Source organism: Notothenia rossii, assembly GCF_949606895.1.
Source record: "Notothenia rossii genome assembly, chromosome: 6".
In the NCBI taxonomy this organism is placed as follows: domain Eukaryota; kingdom Metazoa; phylum Chordata; class Actinopteri; order Perciformes; family Nototheniidae; genus Notothenia; species Notothenia rossii.
In genome coordinates, this window is record NC_136909.1 from 64,655,712 (window position 1) to 64,678,286 (window position 22,575).

General features: G+C 41.3%; 1 protein-coding gene and 1 long non-coding RNA gene across 9 annotated transcripts; both read left to right on the forward strand.

The window, feature by feature from the left end:
- Positions 1-575: 575 nt before the first annotated feature.
- Positions 576-954, forward strand: LOC307043302. The gene is made up of 2 exons (XR_013809327.1): positions 576-632; positions 675-954. It is a non-coding gene; the product is annotated as an uncharacterized lncRNA (long non-coding RNA).
- A 1,266-nt stretch (positions 955-2,220) lies between these two features.
- Positions 2,221-9,855, forward strand: LOC307043300 (uncharacterized protein). Of its 8 annotated transcripts, none has more exons than XM_079687662.1 (8): positions 2,221-3,018; positions 4,725-4,912; positions 5,829-5,968; positions 6,616-6,781; positions 6,937-7,278; positions 7,900-8,035; positions 8,246-8,353; positions 9,271-9,844. In XM_079687662.1, the coding sequence occupies exons 1-5, from the start codon at positions 2,797-2,799 to the stop codon at positions 7,232-7,234; spliced, it is 1,014 nt and encodes a 337-aa protein (XP_079543788.1). In that variant the 5' UTR covers positions 2,221-2,796; the 3' UTR covers positions 7,235-7,278; positions 7,900-8,035; positions 8,246-8,353; positions 9,271-9,844. The 8 variants fall into 8 exon arrangements, with proteins under 8 accessions (XP_079543788.1, XP_079543790.1, XP_079543786.1 ...); XM_079687664.1 differs by having other exon boundaries at positions 8,246-8,299; positions 9,271-9,843; XM_079687660.1 differs by having other exon boundaries at positions 8,246-8,482; positions 9,271-9,838.
- The last annotated feature ends 12,720 nt before the right edge of the window (positions 9,856-22,575 follow it).

The following is a 22,575-nucleotide window of genomic DNA, read 5'->3' on the forward strand; positions in this document are numbered from 1 at the left end:
TTGAGGGCTTCATGATCTGTTCATGTTTTCAGTAGCCATCCCATCGATCAACAACAAAGCATTTGTCTGAGTTATAGTAAACACTTGTGCTTTTTATTGCAGATTGTGAAGTTAACATACGTGTGGACAATAAACGACAGATATGCATGATCTAAAGTCTTTTACCTGCAGGTTACCATTTAGCCATCAAGGCAGAGCAACTCCCAAATGAGGTAAAGATACTGTCAGACGGTGTAAAGATTAATACAAAAATATCAGCAGAGAAATAATGGAATGCAAAGCAAGCTAAAGGCGACTTTGATCAAAGACCAAGCTTTTTCGTGAAAAATAAATTCCTCTATTGCTTGGTGCAGGAACATTAGAATCAATTAAATAAAATGTTTAGTGGTTAATATGTTAATATGTCTCTGTTTTCCTGTTTTATTTTGAAAAGTGTTCACCCCCTGTGTCATATCTGATTTCACTTCCTGTCTCTGGGTTGTCCCTCCTGTTTGATAACCTGATTCTGTTCACCTGGTGCCTTTGTGTTTTCCTGCCATACCCATCTGTCTCTTGTCCTTGTGGTTAGTTCTGTATGGAAAGCCAAAAGTGCCATAATACGGGGGTGAAAAAACGCGCGAACATACGGGGAGGTCCGTTTTTTCGCGCGAAAAAACGCGCGGACATACGGGGAGGTCCGTTTTTTCGCGTGAAAAAACGGGCCAATATACGGGCGAATGTTCGCGCGGTTTTTTATATGATAATGAGCCCCTCCTTCTGATTTCCTTAGCCAATAAGTTAAAAGTGTCTGTAACCAATCAGTGAAGGGTAAAGCCAGACCAAAACAATCTGTAGATGAAAAGTTCCTGACATGGTGAGGCTGTGCTGTAAATTGTGCATTATTCCAGATTCAGGGGACTAAGTATTAATTTGCCTTTGAATATAATAAATATATCAATCAATATATCAATATAACCTGCCTTCATTGTTTTTTTTAAATAAAATGGCATTACCCTTTTCCTTAAACCTCTGGAGTGTGAAGTGAAGGTATTTTCTCAATTTTTAGATGTCTCCTTAAATCCACTTTTAAATGTACTTCTTATAACATGGCATGGTGTTACATGTCAAAATGTTCAGTAGTCTCTGGTGTTGCTAGAAATGCAAATTCACTCACCTTAGAGCACTGTCTTATGAGAAACCTAGCTTAGAAATCCGATTTTTGGAAAACTTCAAAACTGTTGTGAAACACATATGTACTCATGTCATCCATTTTTTTTGGTGTTTCAGATTTTGTTCACCAAAGTCTTTGGTTCACAAAAGTAGTGAAATATATCAATTACACTATAAGCCTATATAAAAGTGTTGTTCATGTCTAAAATGAAAATGTGTAAATTATAATTTAGAGTAAAATATTTCCATCCCTCTACTTTCACCACAGAAAAGTTACATCAGGACTGAATAATGACTTCATATTCCATACCAAGGTTTATGTGATGTGTACAAATACAAATTCAGCATTTCAACTTTATTTTTCAACCAACTATTTATGTTAACATATGAAACTGTAAAATCTCAATATTTCCAATATCAGAACTTTTTCAACCAACTATTCATTATAAATGTAAAGACAGGGGGTCTTTGTCCATGGTCTTTGTCTGTCTTCCAAGACAGTGGGTCTGGCTGCTGTGTAGGTGGGGCTGATGGTGCATGGCCTGCTGGTGGCTGTGTCGGAGGGAGGTAGGTGGGATTGTCCCGGGTTGATGCTGGGATTGTCCCGGGTTGATGCTGGTGGCTGGATGGGAGGTACGTGTGCTAGGCGAGACTTCTTTGCTGGCTGGGTTGATCGTGATGGCTGTGGTGGAGACCTTTGTATCGAGGTGTATCTTAATCTTGTGGCAGGCACAGATGGAGGTGGAGGCCGCTGTAGGGATGCTGGTCCTCTGGTCCTCGGGTCCTTGGTGGTGATGGCTGTGGTGGACGCCTTTGTACCGAGGTGTATCTTAATCTTGTGGCAGGCACAGATGGAGGTGGAGGCCGCTGTAGGGATGCTGGTCCTCTGGTCATTGGTGGTGATGGCTGTGGTGGAGGTCTTTGAGCCACGGTAGATTTTGACCTGGGGGCCGGCACAGATGAAGGTTCTGGCTGCTGGATAAACGCCACCTCTGGGCCACTAGGCCCAGGCAGCTGTGAAATCTGAAGGAAAAAAAACATACCTTTACATTTAGCAAATCCAAATAACTGTATGACGTATTTTTCTCTAATCAAAAATGGAAATAAATCCACATGCCATATTATGACTTTTATGAAGGATTAAAGCCTTCTTCATTTCCAGTATATAATACAGTGATAACACACACAACCCGGTTGACTGTACTCACTTTAACCTGGCTCTGTTGTCCACTCACATTCAGGTTCAGGTCCGGACTCAAGTCCAGAGGTTCAGGTTCAGGTCCGGACTTATAAGTCCGGACTTGGGTCAAGTTGTGTGAGTAACTAAAGTGAACTTATTGTGAGCTAATTATCAATTGAAAATAAACTCATAATCAACTCAAATTCAAACTCGTCAGGTTTATTGTGCCCCCTTCCAACTTGTGTCTACACCATGTATTTTCTATAACTCTACATGTGTTACTAACTACACAACACAACTACATACATAGTGATGTACATACAAGACTCAATCTGCAAGAGTACAAGTCTATGTGTTCTTGTTCAAGAACAACAGCATATTGACATTGTTTGGGTGAAGTGTTGCTCTTTCGGCAGACACTATATCACCATACATGCAAAGGAGTTAGCTTAGCTACACTACCAAATATGGCAACCAGCATCCCACGCTGTCAGTGTCCACTATGTCTAAGCCAGCTTCCCTTGACGTCACACAGATCTCGCGAGCAGTTGCGATATTTTGCGAGACTTCGTGAGTTCAGTAATGGCCGCCATATCAGAAGCCAAAACAATGTTTTTCGTCTTTTCTCAGCGCAAATTTCTCGATCTATGGAAGGTTTTAGATGGTTTAGAACAAAAAGGAGAATATACGTAAGTACCGGTTCCCGACGTTCCGGTTTTAACCGGACTTGAACCGAAACTTTTTACAAGTCCAGTACCGGTTCGGCGTACCGGTACGCAGCACATCATAGGCACAATATTAGCATAGCATTAGCGCGCTATTAGAATTTCAATAATATGAACAATTATGAACTCAGACCAGCATTTCACATATTTATACAAGCAGAATACACTTGAAATGTAAGCCAAACTACTGCACGGGAGTCATACACCTAGTAACATAGAAGAACAAAGAAGCTAGCGGACGCCATTAGCCACTGTAGTGGAGCCGAACTAGCTGACAGAATGACATTAAACTACACATAAAGAACAGTTTCAAAAACACTTCTTAGATCGAAATATGACATAATCTTTGTACACACTACTAACCTGTTGAACAGGAGAAATGAATGAAGCAGAGGGAACGTTGTTGCCGTTCCAGCCAGAATGCCAAGTCTGCGGCAGACACATAATAACAACACTTACTTTACGGCATGCGCTCAGCAACACATTCCCTTTTACGGCATGCCCACTGAGGCCTTTCCGTGTCCTATACTGCCCTCTGCTGTTTGTAATGATATACAATATTTAACATAAACATGCCTTCGAGAGTATAACTTAATTTATACAAGACAATATACATTGAAAATGTGCCCACATATTTATGCGGTTATCTGAATCATATTTTCTACCCCTTATATTCGAAAATATATGATTTAAATATCTAAAATATGCGCACTTCGACGCTGCGTGGGTGGACTCCAGTTATATCTTTCAAACTAAATCTATCCACTATCTGCTTGTAGACTAACGGTCAAAGGGTCTAATATCCGGGAGGGCCGGGCTCGAGTCTCGGAAAGGAAACGTTTTTTTGTGTTATCTCTTTTCATTCACTTACAATCTTTGTATAAATGCAAAGTATTCCAAGGTCTGCTTCACCTTAATTGTCCCAACTGCTTGGCAACAGCTGTCTGTTCTCCAGTTGTTTAAGGTGGTAGCCTGTCGCCTGCGTTCATGTTTCAAATAAATGGGAATTGATCAGCCTCAGATGTATTAATTTATAAAAAAAAAAATTTTTTAATTCGAATGTTTCTCTTCAGTGCAATTGCAATTGCACATTGCATCATTTTTGTGTTCTTTGTTCTGTTTTAGAAAGGAAGGATTGTTTACTTTTTTCGTTGTCTACAAAACCGGAAAAACAACATAATTGTGCTTTTCCAGACACTGAAGAAAGAAAAATACCATGAATTTTCGGTATCAGGGCTGTTAGGGAAAAGATCAGGCAATATATCTTGAGAGAAAACTTATCTTTTGATCCCGTTTGAATTGTGCCACGAATTACACTTATGATGTTTGTCATCTTAAACAATCACTTCCATGTCAAAAAACTCAGTTTGTCGTAAAACTGTTGAAATATAAGACTATGAAAAATAGCAACTAGAAATAAGTGAAATGTGCCAACGTGACGGCCGTCTTGGTGTGTGGTGCGCGACGGGAGATGTAGGTCATTGACTGGTTTCAGGCAAAAAAAAAGTGTTACTTCACAGTTTTACGACACATTTAAATTTTTTTGACTTGCAAAATTATCTTTTAAATTGACAAAAATCATATGTGTAATTTGTGGTTCAATTCAAACGGGATCGAAAGATAATCTTTCTCTCTCCATTTACTTCAATACATACCTTTTCCGAAATAAGGTCCCATGGAGCTCAACCGGAAAGGGAGGGACTTCGCCTCTCTATAAGCATGCAGCAGCAGTAGCAGCAGCCGGAAAAATGTCCACGAGAAACTTCATCTTGCGTTGCAAAAGGACAATAAATGACTGCACAAGACTTCTCCAAACAGATGATGCCGGTCATGCCGTGTTACAATCCACAGTAACGAGGTAAGGGCCAAGCCTATTGCTACTGTTAGAAATTAAAATCAATGTTTTAATGGGGAAATGTAGTTTAAACATGCCGTCAGTTTTAATGCTCTTTTATACTGAAAAACCAGAAATTCTTGTGCACAAGCAGTTAAGCTTTTATTCTGAAAATCCTTCATCTCCGGTTAGCATTTAGCATGTGGCTAATATACGATTTCCTGAAGAGGTGAATTTAGTAGCGAAATGAGAGAGTGGTGCAAACCGAAGCCTACTGACTTAACACTACAACTATAGATGTCGAGATACTACCATGCTGAATATTAAATGAAGGTACAGTTTATTTGAATACATTATTTACAGACGAGAGTAGCATGTGACAACATCCGGAATGACCGGAAACCAAACGAGCCGAGAAGTATTGTTTAGAGTATTGATTACAGCGTTTAGAATGTGTTAAATGAAGAGTGATGAAAGAGAATATGAGGAGAAACTGCGTGTTAAGCATATATTGAATGTGAAAAGAACCTATCCTCTGTTTAAATGCAATAACGGACATTAGAGACGAGGCGAGCCGGCTGGCGGGGAGGAGCCAGCAGACGATATATAAACAGCACCGGAGGAGAGATCCGGGCTCTTCTCTTCCCTATCGAGGAGAGCCAGATCACAGCTGTTTGTCTGACTGAACAATATTCTGTCTGTAACACTACCGCGCCTCTTTTAATTAAAGTACCCAATTGAACTTTCACAGAGACTCCATTTAGTCTCCTATTTTAAAGCTTCTCTCCTGGTCGGGAGAATAACGTACACAGTTAACACTACTACCAACACAAAGGAATGTAGTTTGTTTTTGCATGTAACCTAAACTGAGGTTGTGTGAGATCTTTCACACTTACAAATTCTGTCTTCTCCCCTATTTCACCAAACCGTTTACTGGCAGGTTAGAAACCATGGAAAGGAGCCTCGAGTGGTCACGGGGCAGGCTAATTAACGTCCCTACAGCTGATCTTTTACTTCAGGACCTTCGGGAATATATACTTGAAGTCCGGAGATCTTGGCCTACCACACCCGCACAACAAGGTAGGTCGATGTGATAATTGTTCACTTTAGCATAGGCTTTCGTTGATAAACCAGTGCTAGTATTGTTGAGTACTAAGTGTCCAACAGGCCAATACATTTTAAAGTAATTATTTGTTTTAAATATGGGTAATACCAATATAAACACCTTTTTTAATCTGTAGTTGCCAGCTATTAATTACAACATTCTGGTGAGACGCTCTGAGTCTCGAGTTGTCCACTTAAAACTGTACTCCAAATTCCACCTTTATATCCTGCCACAGTAGAGGAGACGCTATTCCCCCTCCCCCGTCGAGGGCAGTCTGGCCATCTGTAGTACACCACGTATCATCAAACGTGTGAATGAGGACATTGAAAGGGTGCCAGAGGGGGAGTCTCTGTCTTCAGGGTTGGAAGACACAGACTGCAACTATGTATCTCTATGCCCATACACATTTATGCTTTTGTTCTTACTGTATACTACAACTATAGTGTATTGCATGTCCACTGGTTTAATGCCAAACTGCATTTCATTTTTTTTTAAAGTATCTTTAGGCTGGGCAATGACAATAAAATAGACGCATTGTGTGCGTTTCTGGCACAACGGCATAAATGCGTTGCTTTTACAACAATGACAATAAATGTAATCTAATGTTTTGCTGTTGTTGCAGGTCATTCTGGCTACCACGCCCCACTCATTTTGTTGGGTGGTCGAGGTCCCCCACAATTCAGCATTTCCAGAGAGCAAATCTCTTTTTTGAGGAGCTGTGGTTTTACAGCAACAAAGATGGCACAGATATTAAAAGTATCTCTGCGCACAGTGAGACGGCGATTGAGGTATGTAGCAATGTCTTCAACATTGGAAGTGCCATCTTGTCTCAATTTATTGTAAACATCCCAAGGAGGGGTTGTAGCCATGTTACACTATGCATGTTGTAAAGTAAATCTGAATACCGTAGGTCTCATATATTTAAAACATGTTTATTTTTCAGGCAGTTCCACATGCTGCGCTCTGGGACATACTCCACCATCTCAGATGCTACACTAGACGACCTCATCAAGGAGATAGTGGCTGGGAATAACCAGATTGGCCCTGAATCTGTCAGGGCACAGCTGCAGGCCCAGCAGATGTGGATACAGAGACGCAGAGTGCGGGACAGCATGAGGCGGATAGACCCAGAAGCAGCTTCACTGGACATGTCCTCTCAAGCTGCAGAAGACAACTCCAAAACAGTGGAGGATCTGCAGAAGCAACTGCAGGAGTTAAGAGTCCAGCGAGAGTTTTGCTAACAGAGGTTTGCTGGCTCCGACGACAACATCCGATTCTATACAAGGTAATGTTTTGGCTAAATTCTATCCAAGTTTTTGAGATGGGTTAGCTTATAAAGAATCCTGTTTACCTGCCGTGTGACCGCTGACTATATGCATGCAGTGTTGGAATAAGTACTCAACTTAACTGAAGTATAAGTACAAATACTATGGTTTTAAAATACTCCTGAACTGAACATGTAGAATCATAAATCCTGTGTTTTCATATATAAAAAGTAACTAGAAACTATGAAGGTTAACTAAATGTGGTGGAGTAAAACATATTAATACTAACAACATACTGAGAATATTTTACTACAAGTGGAAATCTTCAAAACCTTACCAAAGTAAAAGTATGTCAATATCCACTGCGTTTCCCCCAGTTGCACACGTAAGAATGAAGAGTAAACGTAGTCATTGTGTGTAAAATGTTCCCTGTATGTTTTAGATTATTATTACTGCTGCTAATGTAGTTGCTACATTTTACTGCTGTAGATTACTATACCTGCACCTAGTGCCTTCTTACTCAGTCTATTTGAATTGTAATGTATTATAGCAAACAAGAGGAAAGCATTAGCCCATGTGTTACAGTTAACACGATTGTATTTACTGTCAATTAATGACTGACATGTGTCTTTTGTGTACAGATTCCCGAGCTATAACCACCTGATGGCCTTCTGGTTTTTAATTGAGCCTTCAATTCATTAAATGGTTTGTGTTACTAGAGCGATATCAACTGCCAAGAGTAATGAAGAAGTGGTTACACACGCACGTCCATCAACGGTAGGTTATGTTTCTTTTAACACACAATCTAAACACAAACTGAAGGGAAAATGTCTCTCCGACATTTCATTGCTTTTGTGTAGGCTAAAAGGCTAAAGTACTCAATCCTTTTTGAATACATCAGAGAACTAAAACAACTTAATGTTTTTCCCATAGTGTGCTACACTCATGACATTAATATAGTAACCTTTTTTTGTTTTTATCTTCCAGAGACAGCTGCTTCAGCCAATTGACGAGTTCTTCCTTTTTCTATGCTTCCTGTCGGTGGGTTTGAAAGAGAGGGACCTTGCAAACCGCTTCAACGTACACCAGTCCTCTGTGAGCCGCATCATTGCAACATGGACAAGTTTTCTTACAACTTTATTGGGGTCACAGTGCATCTGGCTTACACCTGCAGAAGTTCAAGCCCACCTCCCAGAGGCATTCAAAGATTTCCCAGACACACAGGTGATCCTGGATTGCACAGAGCTGAGGTGTCAAACACCATCCTCACTCCTCCTCCAAAGTGAAATGTATTCTACATAGAAATCTCACTGCACCATGAAAGCCCTGGTTGGCATAGCCCCACATGGTGCAGTGACATTTGTTTCCAGTCTGTATGGTGGTTCTGTCAGCGACAAGGAGATTTTCAAACAATCTGGAATAGCTGCGTTGTTGACTGAAAACATAGCAGTGATGGTAGATAAGAGCTTCCTGATCAGCGATTGCTGCAAATGCAAGGTGTACTGCCCACCTTTTCTGTCAAAGCAGAAGCAAATGCCAGCCTATGAGGTGAGGGAGACACAGGCCATTGCCAGACTGAGGGTTCATGTAGAGCGTGTCATTAGGAGGATAAAAGAGAACAAACTTTTTGATGGTGAATCCCACATAGGTATTGTTTGTATTCTTATCGATAGTCATGAACTTTCTCTTGTGACAAAATAGACTCTCCGTTAGTAAACGTTTACTCTGTGTAAAAGTGATTTCTGTGTGTAAAAGTGAGGTAACATGTGTAGATGAATAACATCAACTTGTATTCGTCCCACACATACACACCTATAGATGTAGTTATATTTGTGTCTGTGACTTTATATTGAATGGGAAATAACTGGAAAATACCTGTGTAAGAGAGAGACTCCTGTCCCGCCTCTCCATTTTATTTTTAGTTGTGCATTGTTATTTGTGCTTTAGAAACATTCCACTTGAACTTTATTTGAATGAACTTAGTAGTAATTATTGTCCTATATTTCTTTCAGATTTCACAGCTGCCTGGGCCTAGGAGAAAGAACCTCCATCTGTGCCTGCACCAAGGTCAAGATCTACCGTTGCTCAAGGGCCTTCACCAGAGCCATCACCACCGAGGACCAAAGGACCAGCATCACTACAGCGGCCTCCATCTGTCCCTGCCACAAGATCAAGATACACCTCGGTACAAAGGCCTCCACCACAGCCATCGCGATCAACCCAGCCAGCAAAGAAGTCTCGCCTAGCAGACGTACCTCCAATCCAGCCACCAGCATCAACCCGGGACAATCCCACCTACCTCCCTCCGACACAGCCACCAGCAGGCCATGCACCATCAGCCCCACCTACACAGCAGCCAGACCCACTGTCTTGGAAGACAGACAAAGACCATGGACAAAGACCCCCTGTCTTTACATTTATAATGAATAGTTGGTTGAAAAAGTTCTGATATTGGAAATATTGAGATTTTACAGTTTCATATGTTAACATAAATAGTTGGTTGAAAAATAAAGTTGAAATGCTGAATTTGTATTTGTACACATCACATAAACCTTGGTATGGAATATGAAGTCATTATTCAGTCCTGATGTAACTTTTCTGTGGTGAAAGTAGAGGGATGGAAATATTTTACTCTAAATTATAATTTACACATTTTCATTTTAGACATGAACAACACTTTTATATAGGCTTATAGTGTAATTGATATATTTCACTACTTTTGTGAACCAAAGACTTTGGTGAACAAAATCTGAAACACCAAAAAAAATGGATGACATGAGTACATATGTGTTTCACAACAGTTTTGAAGTTTTCCAAAAATCGGATTTCTAAGCTAGGTTTCTCATAAGACAGTGCTCTAAGGTGAGTGAATTTGCATTTCTAGCAACACCAGAGACTACTGAACATTTTGACATGTAACACCATGCCATGTTATAAGCAGTACATTTAAAAGTGGATTTAAGGAGACATCTAAAAATTGAGAAAATACCTTCACTTCACACTCCAGAGGTTTAAGGAAAAGGGTAATGCCATTTTATTTAAAAAAAAACAATGAAGGCAGGTTATATTGATATATTGATTGATATATTTATTATATTCAAAGGCAAATTAATACTTAGTCCCCTGAATCTGGAATAATGCACAATTTACAGCACAGCCTCACCATGTCAGGAACTTTTCATCTACAGATTGTTTTGGTCTGGCTTTACCCTTCACTGATTGGTTACAGACACTTTGAACTTATTGGCTAAGGAAATCAGAAGGAGGGGCTCATTATCATATAAAAAACCGCGCGAACATTCGCACGTATATTGGCCCGTTTTTTCGCGCGAAAAAACGGACCTCCCCGTATGTTCGCGCGTTTTTTCGCGCGAAAAAACGGACCTCCCCGTATGTTCGCGCGTTTTTTCACCCCCGTATTATGGCACTTTTGGCTTTCCATAGCGCTGCAGCACCCCCTAGCGGCAGGCAGGGGGTGCGGAGCTCCCCTGTCTGAATTATTATTTGACGGTTATTGCTGCTCCCGCTGTGCATAATCTGTGTAATATGTAGCCAATAAATTCCACATTGTTGGTAAAATGATATTTTGGCCTGCCCCGAATGTTTTTTCTGTAGCCCTGGACAATTCTACCTCAATAATATAATACATTAACCGTGCTTTACGTGAACCTCATCAAGACACTAGAAAGGACGGCAGGACTGTAATTTCCCGTGTTCAGTGAATGCAACAGAGGCAAGACACCAGACCAATCAGAGAGTTGGATGGAAATAAAAGTGTGCTTGTGTCATTCAAGCTCGCGGCTCTGTGTGTGTGCGGAAATAGCGCATTTAGTGTGTGTGAGAGAGGGGGAGAGAGAGAGGGACCGGTGCCAGCAGCAGGGACCGTGTTGTTAGCATCTGGTTAGCTAGCTGCACTAACGGACATACGGAGCTGTTTGTTCCACAACAAGCTGGAGGAGAGCTCTCCTCTCAGACTGAGAGTCTCAGGTGAGCTAAAGGACTCTCTGAGTGTTTAGATCAGGGGTCGGCAACCCCTGGCACGCGTGCCAGCATTGGCACGCGGCACCGTAACCAGTGGCACACTAGGAACAAGTGGAATAAGTGTGCAAAAATATTAAAATTTTATTTTCGGATCGTGAACGAGCGCGTCTCCCCGTTACCTCCAGAAGGAAGCCACGCACGTAACGCAGCCCCGCTCTCTTTAACTCCAGGTGACTTTCTGCCGCTTTCCTCTGTGGTGCAGTGCTGATCGTTTCACCACGGAGGAAAGCACTTCACTAATTGCAGTACCCATAAGGAGCTGTACAAATGCCGCAGTTCTTGCGTGGCTGTGTATTTAGTTGAAAGCCCAGTGGCGATCTGCTCATCTCTCATCGAAATAATATGCTACAAAGGGGCGGACTGGCCAACTGTGTGTTGAACTTTCCTGTCGGCTCCCAGACCGTAGTCGAGGAGGGCAGAAGCAACAAGCTTCAGGTTCAATAACCAACTTTAGCTTAAATGACCGGAGAGAGGCGAGCTCTTCTTGGAAGGCCGTTGCATTTATTTAGCTGTTCTTCTGTTTCACAAAATACATCACAGACCTCTGTTTTTCTGCTGCCTCGTTTCACTTCCAGAAACATACACGTTCCCTCACTGTCGCTCTACCATCCACAAACACACATGCACAAGCCACACCCCCCCCCCTCTCTCTCTCTCTCTCTCTCTCTCTCTCTCTCTCTCTCTCTCTCTCTCTCTCTCTTAAAGGGACAGCGACCTCATCTCACTCTGCATGAACCTAATATCATAACATGTGTGCTGTGGAAAATCACAGAACGGACGATCGCCCTTATTATTATGCCGTTTAAACCAACTGTTTAAATGTGTTTGTTAAATTCGGCATCATGTAAGTTGCGCTGACATGTCCACACACTGCTTCCCCGCAGCGAGGCTGATAGTTGACGAGCGTCAAGCTCCTCAACCCCCCCCCCCCCCCCCCTGTTGACAATTCTCGATCGTTGGCACGCTGATAAACTTTTTTTTTTTAAATGGCACTTCATATGAAAAAGGTTGCCGACCCCTGGTTTAGATAGTTAACTTTAGTCTAAGTTATCTCAGTGGGTCTCAAACGGTTTGGTCAAAAAATATTCAAAAGATTATTTCCGCGGCACACCTTCATATGATCATTATAGTTATAAAAAAAATAAGAGAATAAAGGAAAAACAATTATGAAATACTATATGGCAGTAAAACAAGAATACAGTTTGAAAGGGGAGTGATTTGTAAAATATCCATAAAGAAAAAACATCTGATCACAGTTGTGTTTCATCTGGGTGTTGAGAGATGTATCCATATATCTCTTAATGTTGCTCTCAAAGTGCATCAGATTGATGCTTTTAACTTCAACATTTAAAACAAATCTTCCCGGGGGAGCATCCCCCCGGACCCCCCTAGAGGAGGTGAGGTCCGCTCCCCACTCGTAAAAAATAGCACTTTACCCCTGCCAATATGCCGTGACCTGATTATCGAGCCTTCATTGTAACAGTCGCGGGTTTACTGTGTGTTTGCGTGTGGGGAGTTTTTTTGTGCGTGCTCTATAGTGCCCGTAATAGTGTTCACTGGAGTCCAGCACCTCAGCACCCCCACTCAAAATACCTTCCCGCGCCTCTGGTTCTGCATATATTTAAGTTCTGGTTTTCTGTTGGTGTTTGATTCCTTGATTTTCACATGGAAGAGTTCTGGTCTGTTGTGGTTTAAACCTTGAATAAAGGTATTTTTTCTTAAGACCACTGTGCATTTTGCATTTGGTTCCAACATGCTCTGCTCGACCATGGCATAAACATTTTCTGCAGGAGTACCCCATGTTTAATATGTATAGAAGGTAAGGATAATGGGGACTAAGCCATGGAGTGTATTATATTAAGAATCAGCATGTTTTATTGCTATGAAAAAAAGACGAAGAATGATTTAGTCTTCTAAAAGTCACATTGGTGGGTCGCATAGATCATTTGGTATAGAGCTGACAGCCCATTCCAATCTGGCCTTTAGTCCCTTTACACATTTCATCTGTCTATATGCCCCCATCTATCTAATAGAGGTTAAACTGGCCCACATATCACATACAGTAGGCTGCATGACACGACTTTAAGTCACTACCAGCAACCAACCTACATATACAGAACACCCAACTGTATCCAGGGTTGTCTCAAGCTTTACATGTATACAATGTTCTGATGTTTTACTGAGCACACACACACACACACACACACACACACACACACACACACACACACACACACACACACACACACACACACACACACACACACACACACACACACACACACACACACACACACACACACACACACACACACACAGGTCCAGCCTGCTCCACAACCCCTCCCCCTTTGAAAACTTACAACGCCCCCCCACCCTATGTCTGCTGAGTTCACAAAGAATGTATTAGCCAAGCCACATCTGCAAGCCATTTCAGCTGTTGTTGATGATTCGGGTCGGACTGGACACTGCATCCAGACCCCCCCCCCCCCCCCCCTTACTCCCCCAGTTCATCCCTGCCTTGGTCAGGACATCTTAAAGAGGTCAATGGAGGAAGGATGTTGTGTGTGTGTGTGTGTGTGTGTGTGTGTGTGTGTGTGTGTGTGTGTGTGTGTGTGTGTGTGTGTGTGTGTGTGTGTGTGTGTGTGTGTGTGTGTGTGTGTGTGTGTGTGTGTGTGTGTGTGTGTGTGTGTGTGTGTGTGTGTGTGTGTGTGTGTGTGTGTGTGTGTGTGTGTGTGAGACCAGCAGGAAACCCATCCTTCCATTTCATGCTTAGGGGGACTTTATTGTCCAGGTCCGTTGGTAACCTCTCAAGTTCATTAACATGTTCAATCTGCTCCTTCTCTTCTTCTTTCCCTCGAGGATTACCATTCAAATGGAGCATACAGTAAAGGCCCTTTGACGGGCATATTGATGGTCCTCATGCATGTGAATAAAACACAGTAGGGGGGACAGAGCTGGATGAACCTGCTGGATATTTGCATGTTTCATTAATCTGCTAACATTTGTCCCTGGGTGGGCCGTGTGTGTGTGTGTGTGTGTGTGTGTGTGTGTGTGTGTGTGTGTGTGTGTGTGTGTGTGTGTGTGTGTGTGTGTGTGTGTGTGTGTGTGTGTGTGTGTGTGTGTGTGTGTGTGTGTGTGTGTGTGTGTGTGTGTGTGTGTGTGTGTGTGTGTGTGTGTGTGTGTGTGTGTGTGTGTGTGTGTGTGTAGGAGCATTTAAATGTTCCACTATTTTAGGCATTCGATCACAGTTGAATAGAGATGGTCTGTGAAACCACGAAGAAAAAGAAAAATGCTGTCAGAAGTAAAAGGAGCGCTCAGTTTGGGTGGCCTCATCGTACACTGTGTGTGTGTGTGTGTGTGTGTGTGTGTGTGTGTGTGTGTGTGTGTGTGTGTGTGTGTGTGTGTGTGTGTGTGTGTGTGTGTGTGTGTGTGTGTGTGTGTGTGTGTGTGTGTGTGTGTGTGTGTGTGTGTGTGTGTGTGTGTGTGTGTGTGTGTGTGTGTGTGTGTGTGTGTGTGTGTGTGTGTGTGTTTTGTGTGTGTGTGTGTGTGTGTTTAAGGTTTTAAGGATCTACAGTAAGTTTGGTGCACACCAACCTTCATCAGTGATGAATGGGCCTACCTGGTGAGGGCCCTTCATGGACACACACATACAAAAAGTCTTCGTGCAAATGGATTACAGCGCACTGGCAATATTCATCCTCTGTTTCATCTCTTTTCACACACACAACAGACGCACACTGAGTACAATCCACTGTGTGTTTATATCATCCACAGCCCTCAGGATTACTGCAGCTAAGCGGGGAATGCTGGGAACAGCAGGTGAAGCGCGGTGATGGGTTTTCTTTCCGTGATGAGTAGCTCTGGAAAAGCCAGGGGAAGTGAGTTGGCCACACAGGTCTGTAGAGAGAGAAGGAGTAATGGAAAAGGAAAGAGACAGGAAGGTAAATACAGTGGAAACCGCTTATGGATTGATTTTCTTTATTTCTCATACAGATTACCATCTTATTATATGAACTTGTATATTTAATACATGTATATACACTGCACGACTCCCTTAATTGGAGCGAGCCAGTGGATGCTTGAATCCGCTTCAAGACACTAGTAGCCTTCCTTGCGTTGATCCAGAAGCTCCTACATTCAGAACATGGTTAAACCATAAACTCCAGCATGTGCACTTCACTTTGCATTGGACAATGGGCTCGCTCATCCCTCACGGTAAATGAGACCAAGACTCAACAAAACCACCTGTTCGGCCCCAAAATGGTCGCAAGAGCTTCCCATTGATATCAGGACTTTCAAAAGTCTACACATATTCCATTGCAGACTGAAAACCAACGTACAGTAGTTCACTGGTATCTTGGCCGTTAAACATAAACAAAGAAAAGTCAACTCAAGTAAAGAGTTGTGTATTGAGCTTGTTCTACTGCTCCCACTTGCAAAAATACAACCATGGATCATTAAAGTTAATTACAATGTTGGGTCTTATTATTGAAGTTTTAAACATTATTTCTGCCATTACCAGGCACATCTCAAATGACAAAGCAACATTTTCTGGATTACTTGTTTTGGAGGTAAAATCAAAACTCAGCACAACAGAAATGTATGTAATACTAAAATTGAAAGCACACACAACTCAGGCAGGTATAATTGGAGATAGGTGAAACAGGAAGTTGGAGAGTGTGGTGGATGCTGAAAATGTAAAGTGTTGGTAAAATCTTTACCATCAATCTCCTTTTCTCTATCAAATAAATCTGGGCCGAAATAAGTGTCAGGACAATTACAGTCATTGAAGACGCTAAGAGAAACTGTGAAAGTGATAACCACTGTGCAATAAATCAGACCTTACAAAGAGGCATCAAAGAGAATCCTGTGAAGGGACCAACGTCCTCTCTCTGCTAATGGCTGAGGGCAGCAGCAGTTAACCTGCCCGTCACTTTTTCAACAACTGAGGAAACTGCTGTCCAAACAAGATACGCTGCCACTCCGACACATCGCTCTGACTCATCTGACTCATCTTCCTCGTTTTTATCACCGACTCCACTTTCCCACAGCCACATCCAGAGCCATTACTGAGCAGCTTCCAGGTCAAAGGTCATGGCTGCCTCTGTTTGTCAGGTATTCTGTGGATAAAGTGTAAGATTCCATTAGCAACAATATCCTTACATACAGTACATTGTTTTTGTTTTATGTTGTGAAATGCTTTAATGTGTGCATGGTAGTATACGTTCAAAACTTGAAACCTTGCTCATAATCCCCAATTTTTACAACTTGATTGTGTCTTTTTTCTATTTTGTGAAGAAATACAGAAAACTTTTTTGTATCCTTATTCAATTCGCTGTTCCATAAGTCTGCAACCCTCATATACAGTATGAGATGCTGCTGGTCTAACACTGGTATCAAGTCTTCTATGTAGGTGTAGCAATATATATGAGTGTAAATGAAGCCTGCACCAGACTGGCGCCACACTTTGCTGGATTTATGTGTGAGAAGATATTGATATTGGTACTCTTCATAACAGTCTGTCTGCATGTGGAGATGTCTGGCCTTGACAAAATAGTCAACATACCTTATAACACGTTTTTTTTGCGGCTTGGATACAAAGCTTGCCAAAGGAATATTCTGATGGAAGGAAGTCCAGGTTCCCAAGCCAGGGGTATTTGAAGCTTTAGGCTTTGTCGGTGCTGCTGAATCTTAATGAATCTAAATGCAGACGTCAGGCTTTTCGTAGGAAATAACTATAAAGGGATAAATAATCCCTTGTAAATAATGAAAGATAAAAGAGCCTTAAGGGATCAGGTAGTATCATGGGGTAAGTTAGACAGAGACCAAAATGAGAGGATTGGTGTTTGAGAGAGCGGAGATGAACATTAGTCTTTAGTCAGGCTATCCACATTACTATGAATTTTGAAAGGCCAACATGCCGTCATTTTATGGCTGTTTTAAATTGCTTTCAACAAAACATTTCCAACAGCCTTCCTCTATACAAAACCACTATTGGTTTATTGTCAAAACCATGCAAAGAAATAGCAGTTATAATTATTTTTCCCCCTTTCAAATGAAAGCTATTTGGACTTCTTTGAGTGAGGCCCCCCAATTCCTCTGGGCATCCAAGGTTAAAGCATCTGCAAATATTTATCTCTTGAAAAAAACGTTTTTTGTGTGTCAATTGTTGGTCTAATTCTTTAGTTTGTGATTTTATTTTTGCCTGCCAGTTTGTTATACTTCATTGGAGGTTTGCTTGCACGTTTTATTTGCCCAATAAGATGTAGTTCTCCTCTTGCAAAACTGTAGACTTGTTCTTATATGACCTGTAGACTCAAGTTTAATTATAGGAGACAGAATAACTATACATGAGGAGAAATGGATGTGGTGAGGCAGCAGATCGCTGTAGGCCCGATTTGGTAAAAAGAAAGAAGTAAAACAAAGGGGATGGATGGGAACACAAGGCAGGAAGCTCATCAGTCATTTATGTAAACCGGCTAAATGAGAAGAAATCCGAGCTATCAGACCAATGAAACAGACAGACTTGGCCAAGGAACTGGAACACTGTGAGGAATAACAAATAGTGATATGGCGGTGTGTCATGGCCTCCTGGCTGCCAAGTCATGTGGTGTCCTGTTTTAATAAACCTGGAGATTATAGTCTGTTACAAGTCTGGTCGCAAAAGTTCTTGCATTTATTAATAATCCCTATTAAAACATGCAAGTTGTGGCAGAGAAAGTGTTGATCTCATATTTGTAAAGAAAAAAAACTTGTGATCATTGTTGAAACGTTATGGCAACCTCATTGTATAGTCCATTTGCCAAGAAATCCATTTAAGATGTAAAAATGTGCATTCCTGATCAACTCTAGATTATATGGATAATGTTGCAGGATTTCAAATCTCTAAAACCCAAAGTTAGAAGTCTGTGTTAAGGCAAACGCACCCACGTTTTACTGTATTCTTGTTTCTGTGTGTGTGTTGTGACGCCACATAGGAGCCAGGCTGTAATGGTCCAGCTGCAATTGTTTGCACAGCCACCCAGAGACCCAGCAGGTCTACAGATTCAATCAGAGAGGATGTGGTTTCCCCTTCTAATTTTACACAAACAGTTTTGGCTACGCTATGGGTGCCTGCAAAGCCAGGTATGAATGGTTGTACAGTTGGATGGGTTGCAGGAGATATGACTGTGTGTGTGTGCCCTCCTTTGTTTGCTTGCATCCATGTCTGCACGTGAGGCATGCACCAAAAGATAATTGTTTGTGCCAAAGCATGTAGAAAGTTTGCAAGTGTGGGTTTTTCATATGTGCTACACAAGTACACATAGCATAACAGTGTGTATGTTTTGTTTGTCTTTCTGACCCACTGCAGAGCAGTAATGAGCTTATTAGTCTGGGGATGTATTAAAAGCAGGTCACAGCAGTCTGGATTATTAACAGCAGACTGTAAGCATGAGCATGTGATATATGTGTTAGTGGCAGTAATTGTAACAGAAGTAATAATAGTTCAGCACTAGCTGTCCATGCTGTGGTTGTGTAGTTTTGTTAATAAGGGGTGTGTGTCTTTATCGCATTATTTTGATAATTGAAACCATTTGACTGTGGATAAACACATTTTTCCTAAAAGCTTGATGCTATCCAATATCTACAATGCATATACACTTTTGCAAGTAGCCCCACATTGTATTGGATGAAAGCCAACTTAGCATAAAGACCATTATTTTTTACCATTAGCGGTCAAACCAACTATTTTAATTAGTTGCCTCTTGTTGCAGCCTCTTTGTCTGCACTGTTGAATATTCATTCCTGTTTTCAAGGTCTCAGGCTCGAAAATGACATTCCCAGAACAAATGACCATAACTTCACTTCTAAAAGGGGTAAATTAATAATGTTTTTTTCTCAAAGCAAAGATAAAACTATGAGTTGGATGTAGAAGAGTAAGAATCAATATCGATCCTTTTTATTTTAAAGTAAATTCAGATTGAACATAGTAAAACAAATTAAATGATTGTTTCCGTCCAAAAAAAAACATTACTTATAGTGAAAACCACCCTTGAATGATGGGAAAGTACCCTGTATCAAGATTTATGCAAAACAAGTGAAAAAACACCTCTGGGGTCATTTGGGTGGATTTGACCTATCATGACCCCCTCAGTCAATTTTGATGATTGACATCTCTTTTTAACCGTTAGAGCCAATGAAATCGAGGGGAAGTTCCACACGTTACCAAATAAGGAGTGAGAGTGACAGATTGGATTAACCTATGGATTAACAATCAGCCTACTTATATTTATAGAATCTGTGGGATCTCATTTTGCTAGCAAAGGTTGTTTGTGCAGATCCGATAAGTATATAGATCGATTTATCCATAGAGTTCCGTGCTAAGTGCTAAGTTCGCTCAGGGCTCATTCATTCTTGTGAGATTTGTGTTTTGTTTCGGTAAAAATTGTTCATATTGTCAGTTAGCTTAGTTTCTTCCCGTTAAGTGAGTATGACACATTCATAGTTTATTACATTTTAAGAAGCCCTGAGAAACAGCTTCGTGAAAAAAAGCCCGTTAAGTCTAACGGCCCTTCCACACAGCAGCGTTAAAAAAATCTTGAAAATCTTGGAGTTGGGCGTGTCTGAAAGCTTGGGGATTTTTTGCAACGCGACCAACAACCAATCACATGAATATCCCGCCCCCGACATTACATTCCATGCTGGCTAAAGATACTGTCTATGCTTGCTAGCAATGTTTAAACGAAGTAAACTGGATATAAAATCCCCAAACAGGCGAAAACCTACCAGTTTCACCCACTGTCTCTGCCACCTCCCTCCATGCCTGGTTCCTCCGGTTTGTATCCCGGTAAGTTATTAGCGACTGGTCATAAAGAACCGGGTGATTTGCTACCGCAATAACTAATTTCTCCTCCATTTTCAGGAACATAGAAAATGAACTGCGGTCTGGCTCTCCCAGCTTGCACGCGGTTTGATTGGCTATCGCTTGTACTGTCCGATTTGCATAAAAGGGATTTGATTGGCTGACGCTTCCACCTCAGCTTCAAAAGTTGAACATTGCTCAACTTTTGAATCTTGAAAATCCTGGAAATCTTCGCTTTGGTTCCCCACAATGCAGTTCGGTGAAAAGCGAGGCAAAGTGACGTCACCCCATTCAAAGTCAATGGACAGAAGCGTTGGAAGATTTTTTAACGCTGCTGTGTGGACGGGCCGTAAGGCTAACCCTAACCCTAGGACTAAGTATGTCCCGATAATCAAAACCAATTACCATTTTGTATCCCTTCATTCAAGCAAATTCCTATTTGATAGTGTAACCAATGTAACCTTTTTTGAAACCCATCTTTCTGTTAATATTTTTTAAGAACTTAGCTACTGTAGTTAGCCTAGCAATGAAAGAAAACATCTTTATCACTAAGTATCCAAACCAACAAACTCATGATTGCTTCTCCAGCTGACGAAACTGCCTTTCCACTTGACCTTTCCTATTGCTGAGCAAATTGCTTCTTTTTTGAGTCATTTATATGTCTTGGAGAAAACTTGAATGATTGAATGAATCTCTAATTTGAGATCCTAATTATTCAGATAGATAATAGATGATGCTTGTTGGAAAAGGCTTCAACAGTAAGTAATTATTTCATCCCAGATATCTTTGTACCAATATCTCCATGACTCTGGCCTGCTAACTCTCAGTTACTATTCATTAAGTTCTAATTACTTATTTAGTTGCGACTCTTTTCTGTCCTTTAATTTAAAATGTTGCATCAAGCAGAGTCATTACAATTAATGTGTCCTTACTTTATGATGAACTCAACACTAATGACCGTTTTTGTGTGGTTCAGCTCCAATAGTGTTTGCTAGTACTAACACATGTTTTATATTAAGGATTAGCCTTTAAATAATTCACAGAATGTAATGTGTCTTTCAACACAGCCCTCTCAATCTTTGCTGTGTCTGGATCTCCTACACAGGGTTTTTGGATTGTGGGGTTTAAATGGCCTCTCTGTGCTAGACAGCATTGATGGCACTAATTGAGTAAAAAGGTGGGTAAACATTCAGGTCAAAAGTTAAAGGCAAATATTGACCCACTGAGTCGGGACCAGGAGGCTCAAGAAAACAGCTCTACAAATTGAGCAAGTTGAGCAAGGAGACAGCGAGACATTACCTGTGGAAAGTTTCTACTTCTGGTTCACAGAACAGCCTTCTTGGACCATTTTCACAGGCAAAAGAAAGTCACACCACAGGTTTAACTCTAACCATTTCTAAGTGGGTTTTAAGCTTTCCAGCAATGAAACAACATTTTCAAGTGCCTTTTAATTCCCACAGAGTCAGGAAAAGGAACATTTCTCTGACATTTACAGCATTTAGCAGTGCTATGCAGAACATAAACTCAAAGATCCTGAACACTGAACAAAGTGAAAAAATGCTTTAAGTGCTTTACTTTATGTTCAATAGAGAAGAAACTAAAGTGGTTTTACATGCTGCTCTTGCTTGCTTTGCTGCTTTCTTGGACTTTTACTGGCTTATTTGAAATCCAATGCAGTTTTTTTTAGTAATCCAACAAGCTCAACAGTTACTTCCCAAATATTCTTGTGTCCTCTACCCTGCTGGCCGAGCCTTCCAGTTCCTTCTTAAGTTACAGTCTCCTATCACTGAGATCTGAACAGAACAATTAGACCCTTGAAAGGATGTCCAATCTCCAAAATTGGACAAAGAACCTTATTGCCTTTCATAGTAAATGACCTATATCAGTGCATGGATATCTAAGCTATATCTTCAACTGCTTGCTTTTGCATCCAATGGGAATCCATTATGAGAACTCTTGAGTTTCAGCCAAGCAACTATCACGATAAAGGCATCTGAGTGGATATCTAGAGCAGAGGCCATTTTGGTTCTTCAATGACACGTAATGGAGGCCATTGAGTGGTCCCTGGAACGGAAACCAGGGGCCGTTGGGGGTCGTTGACAGGCGTCACTGACCCCTTTCTCCACTCATCTGGGGAGAAACCAGAGCCTTCCAGCTGACAACACAACATCTCCTCACATTCAGGCCTAGCCAAAGATTTGGTGCTAATAGCTGAGGAATGATGATTGTCCCCGCGGTCAGGTTGCACAGAGGAGATGTTTGTGGACAAAGGACAGGGAGTGGAGAGTGAGCTCAAAGTCGAACCGTGTGCGTGTAAGCTCCTAGAGATAGACTCCAAATGTTCTTGAAAGTGTCAATTTTTCTTTAGTTTGTGCCATTCAAAAGCAATAATATCATAATCTATAATAAAACCAGTACATTCAAAACATACATA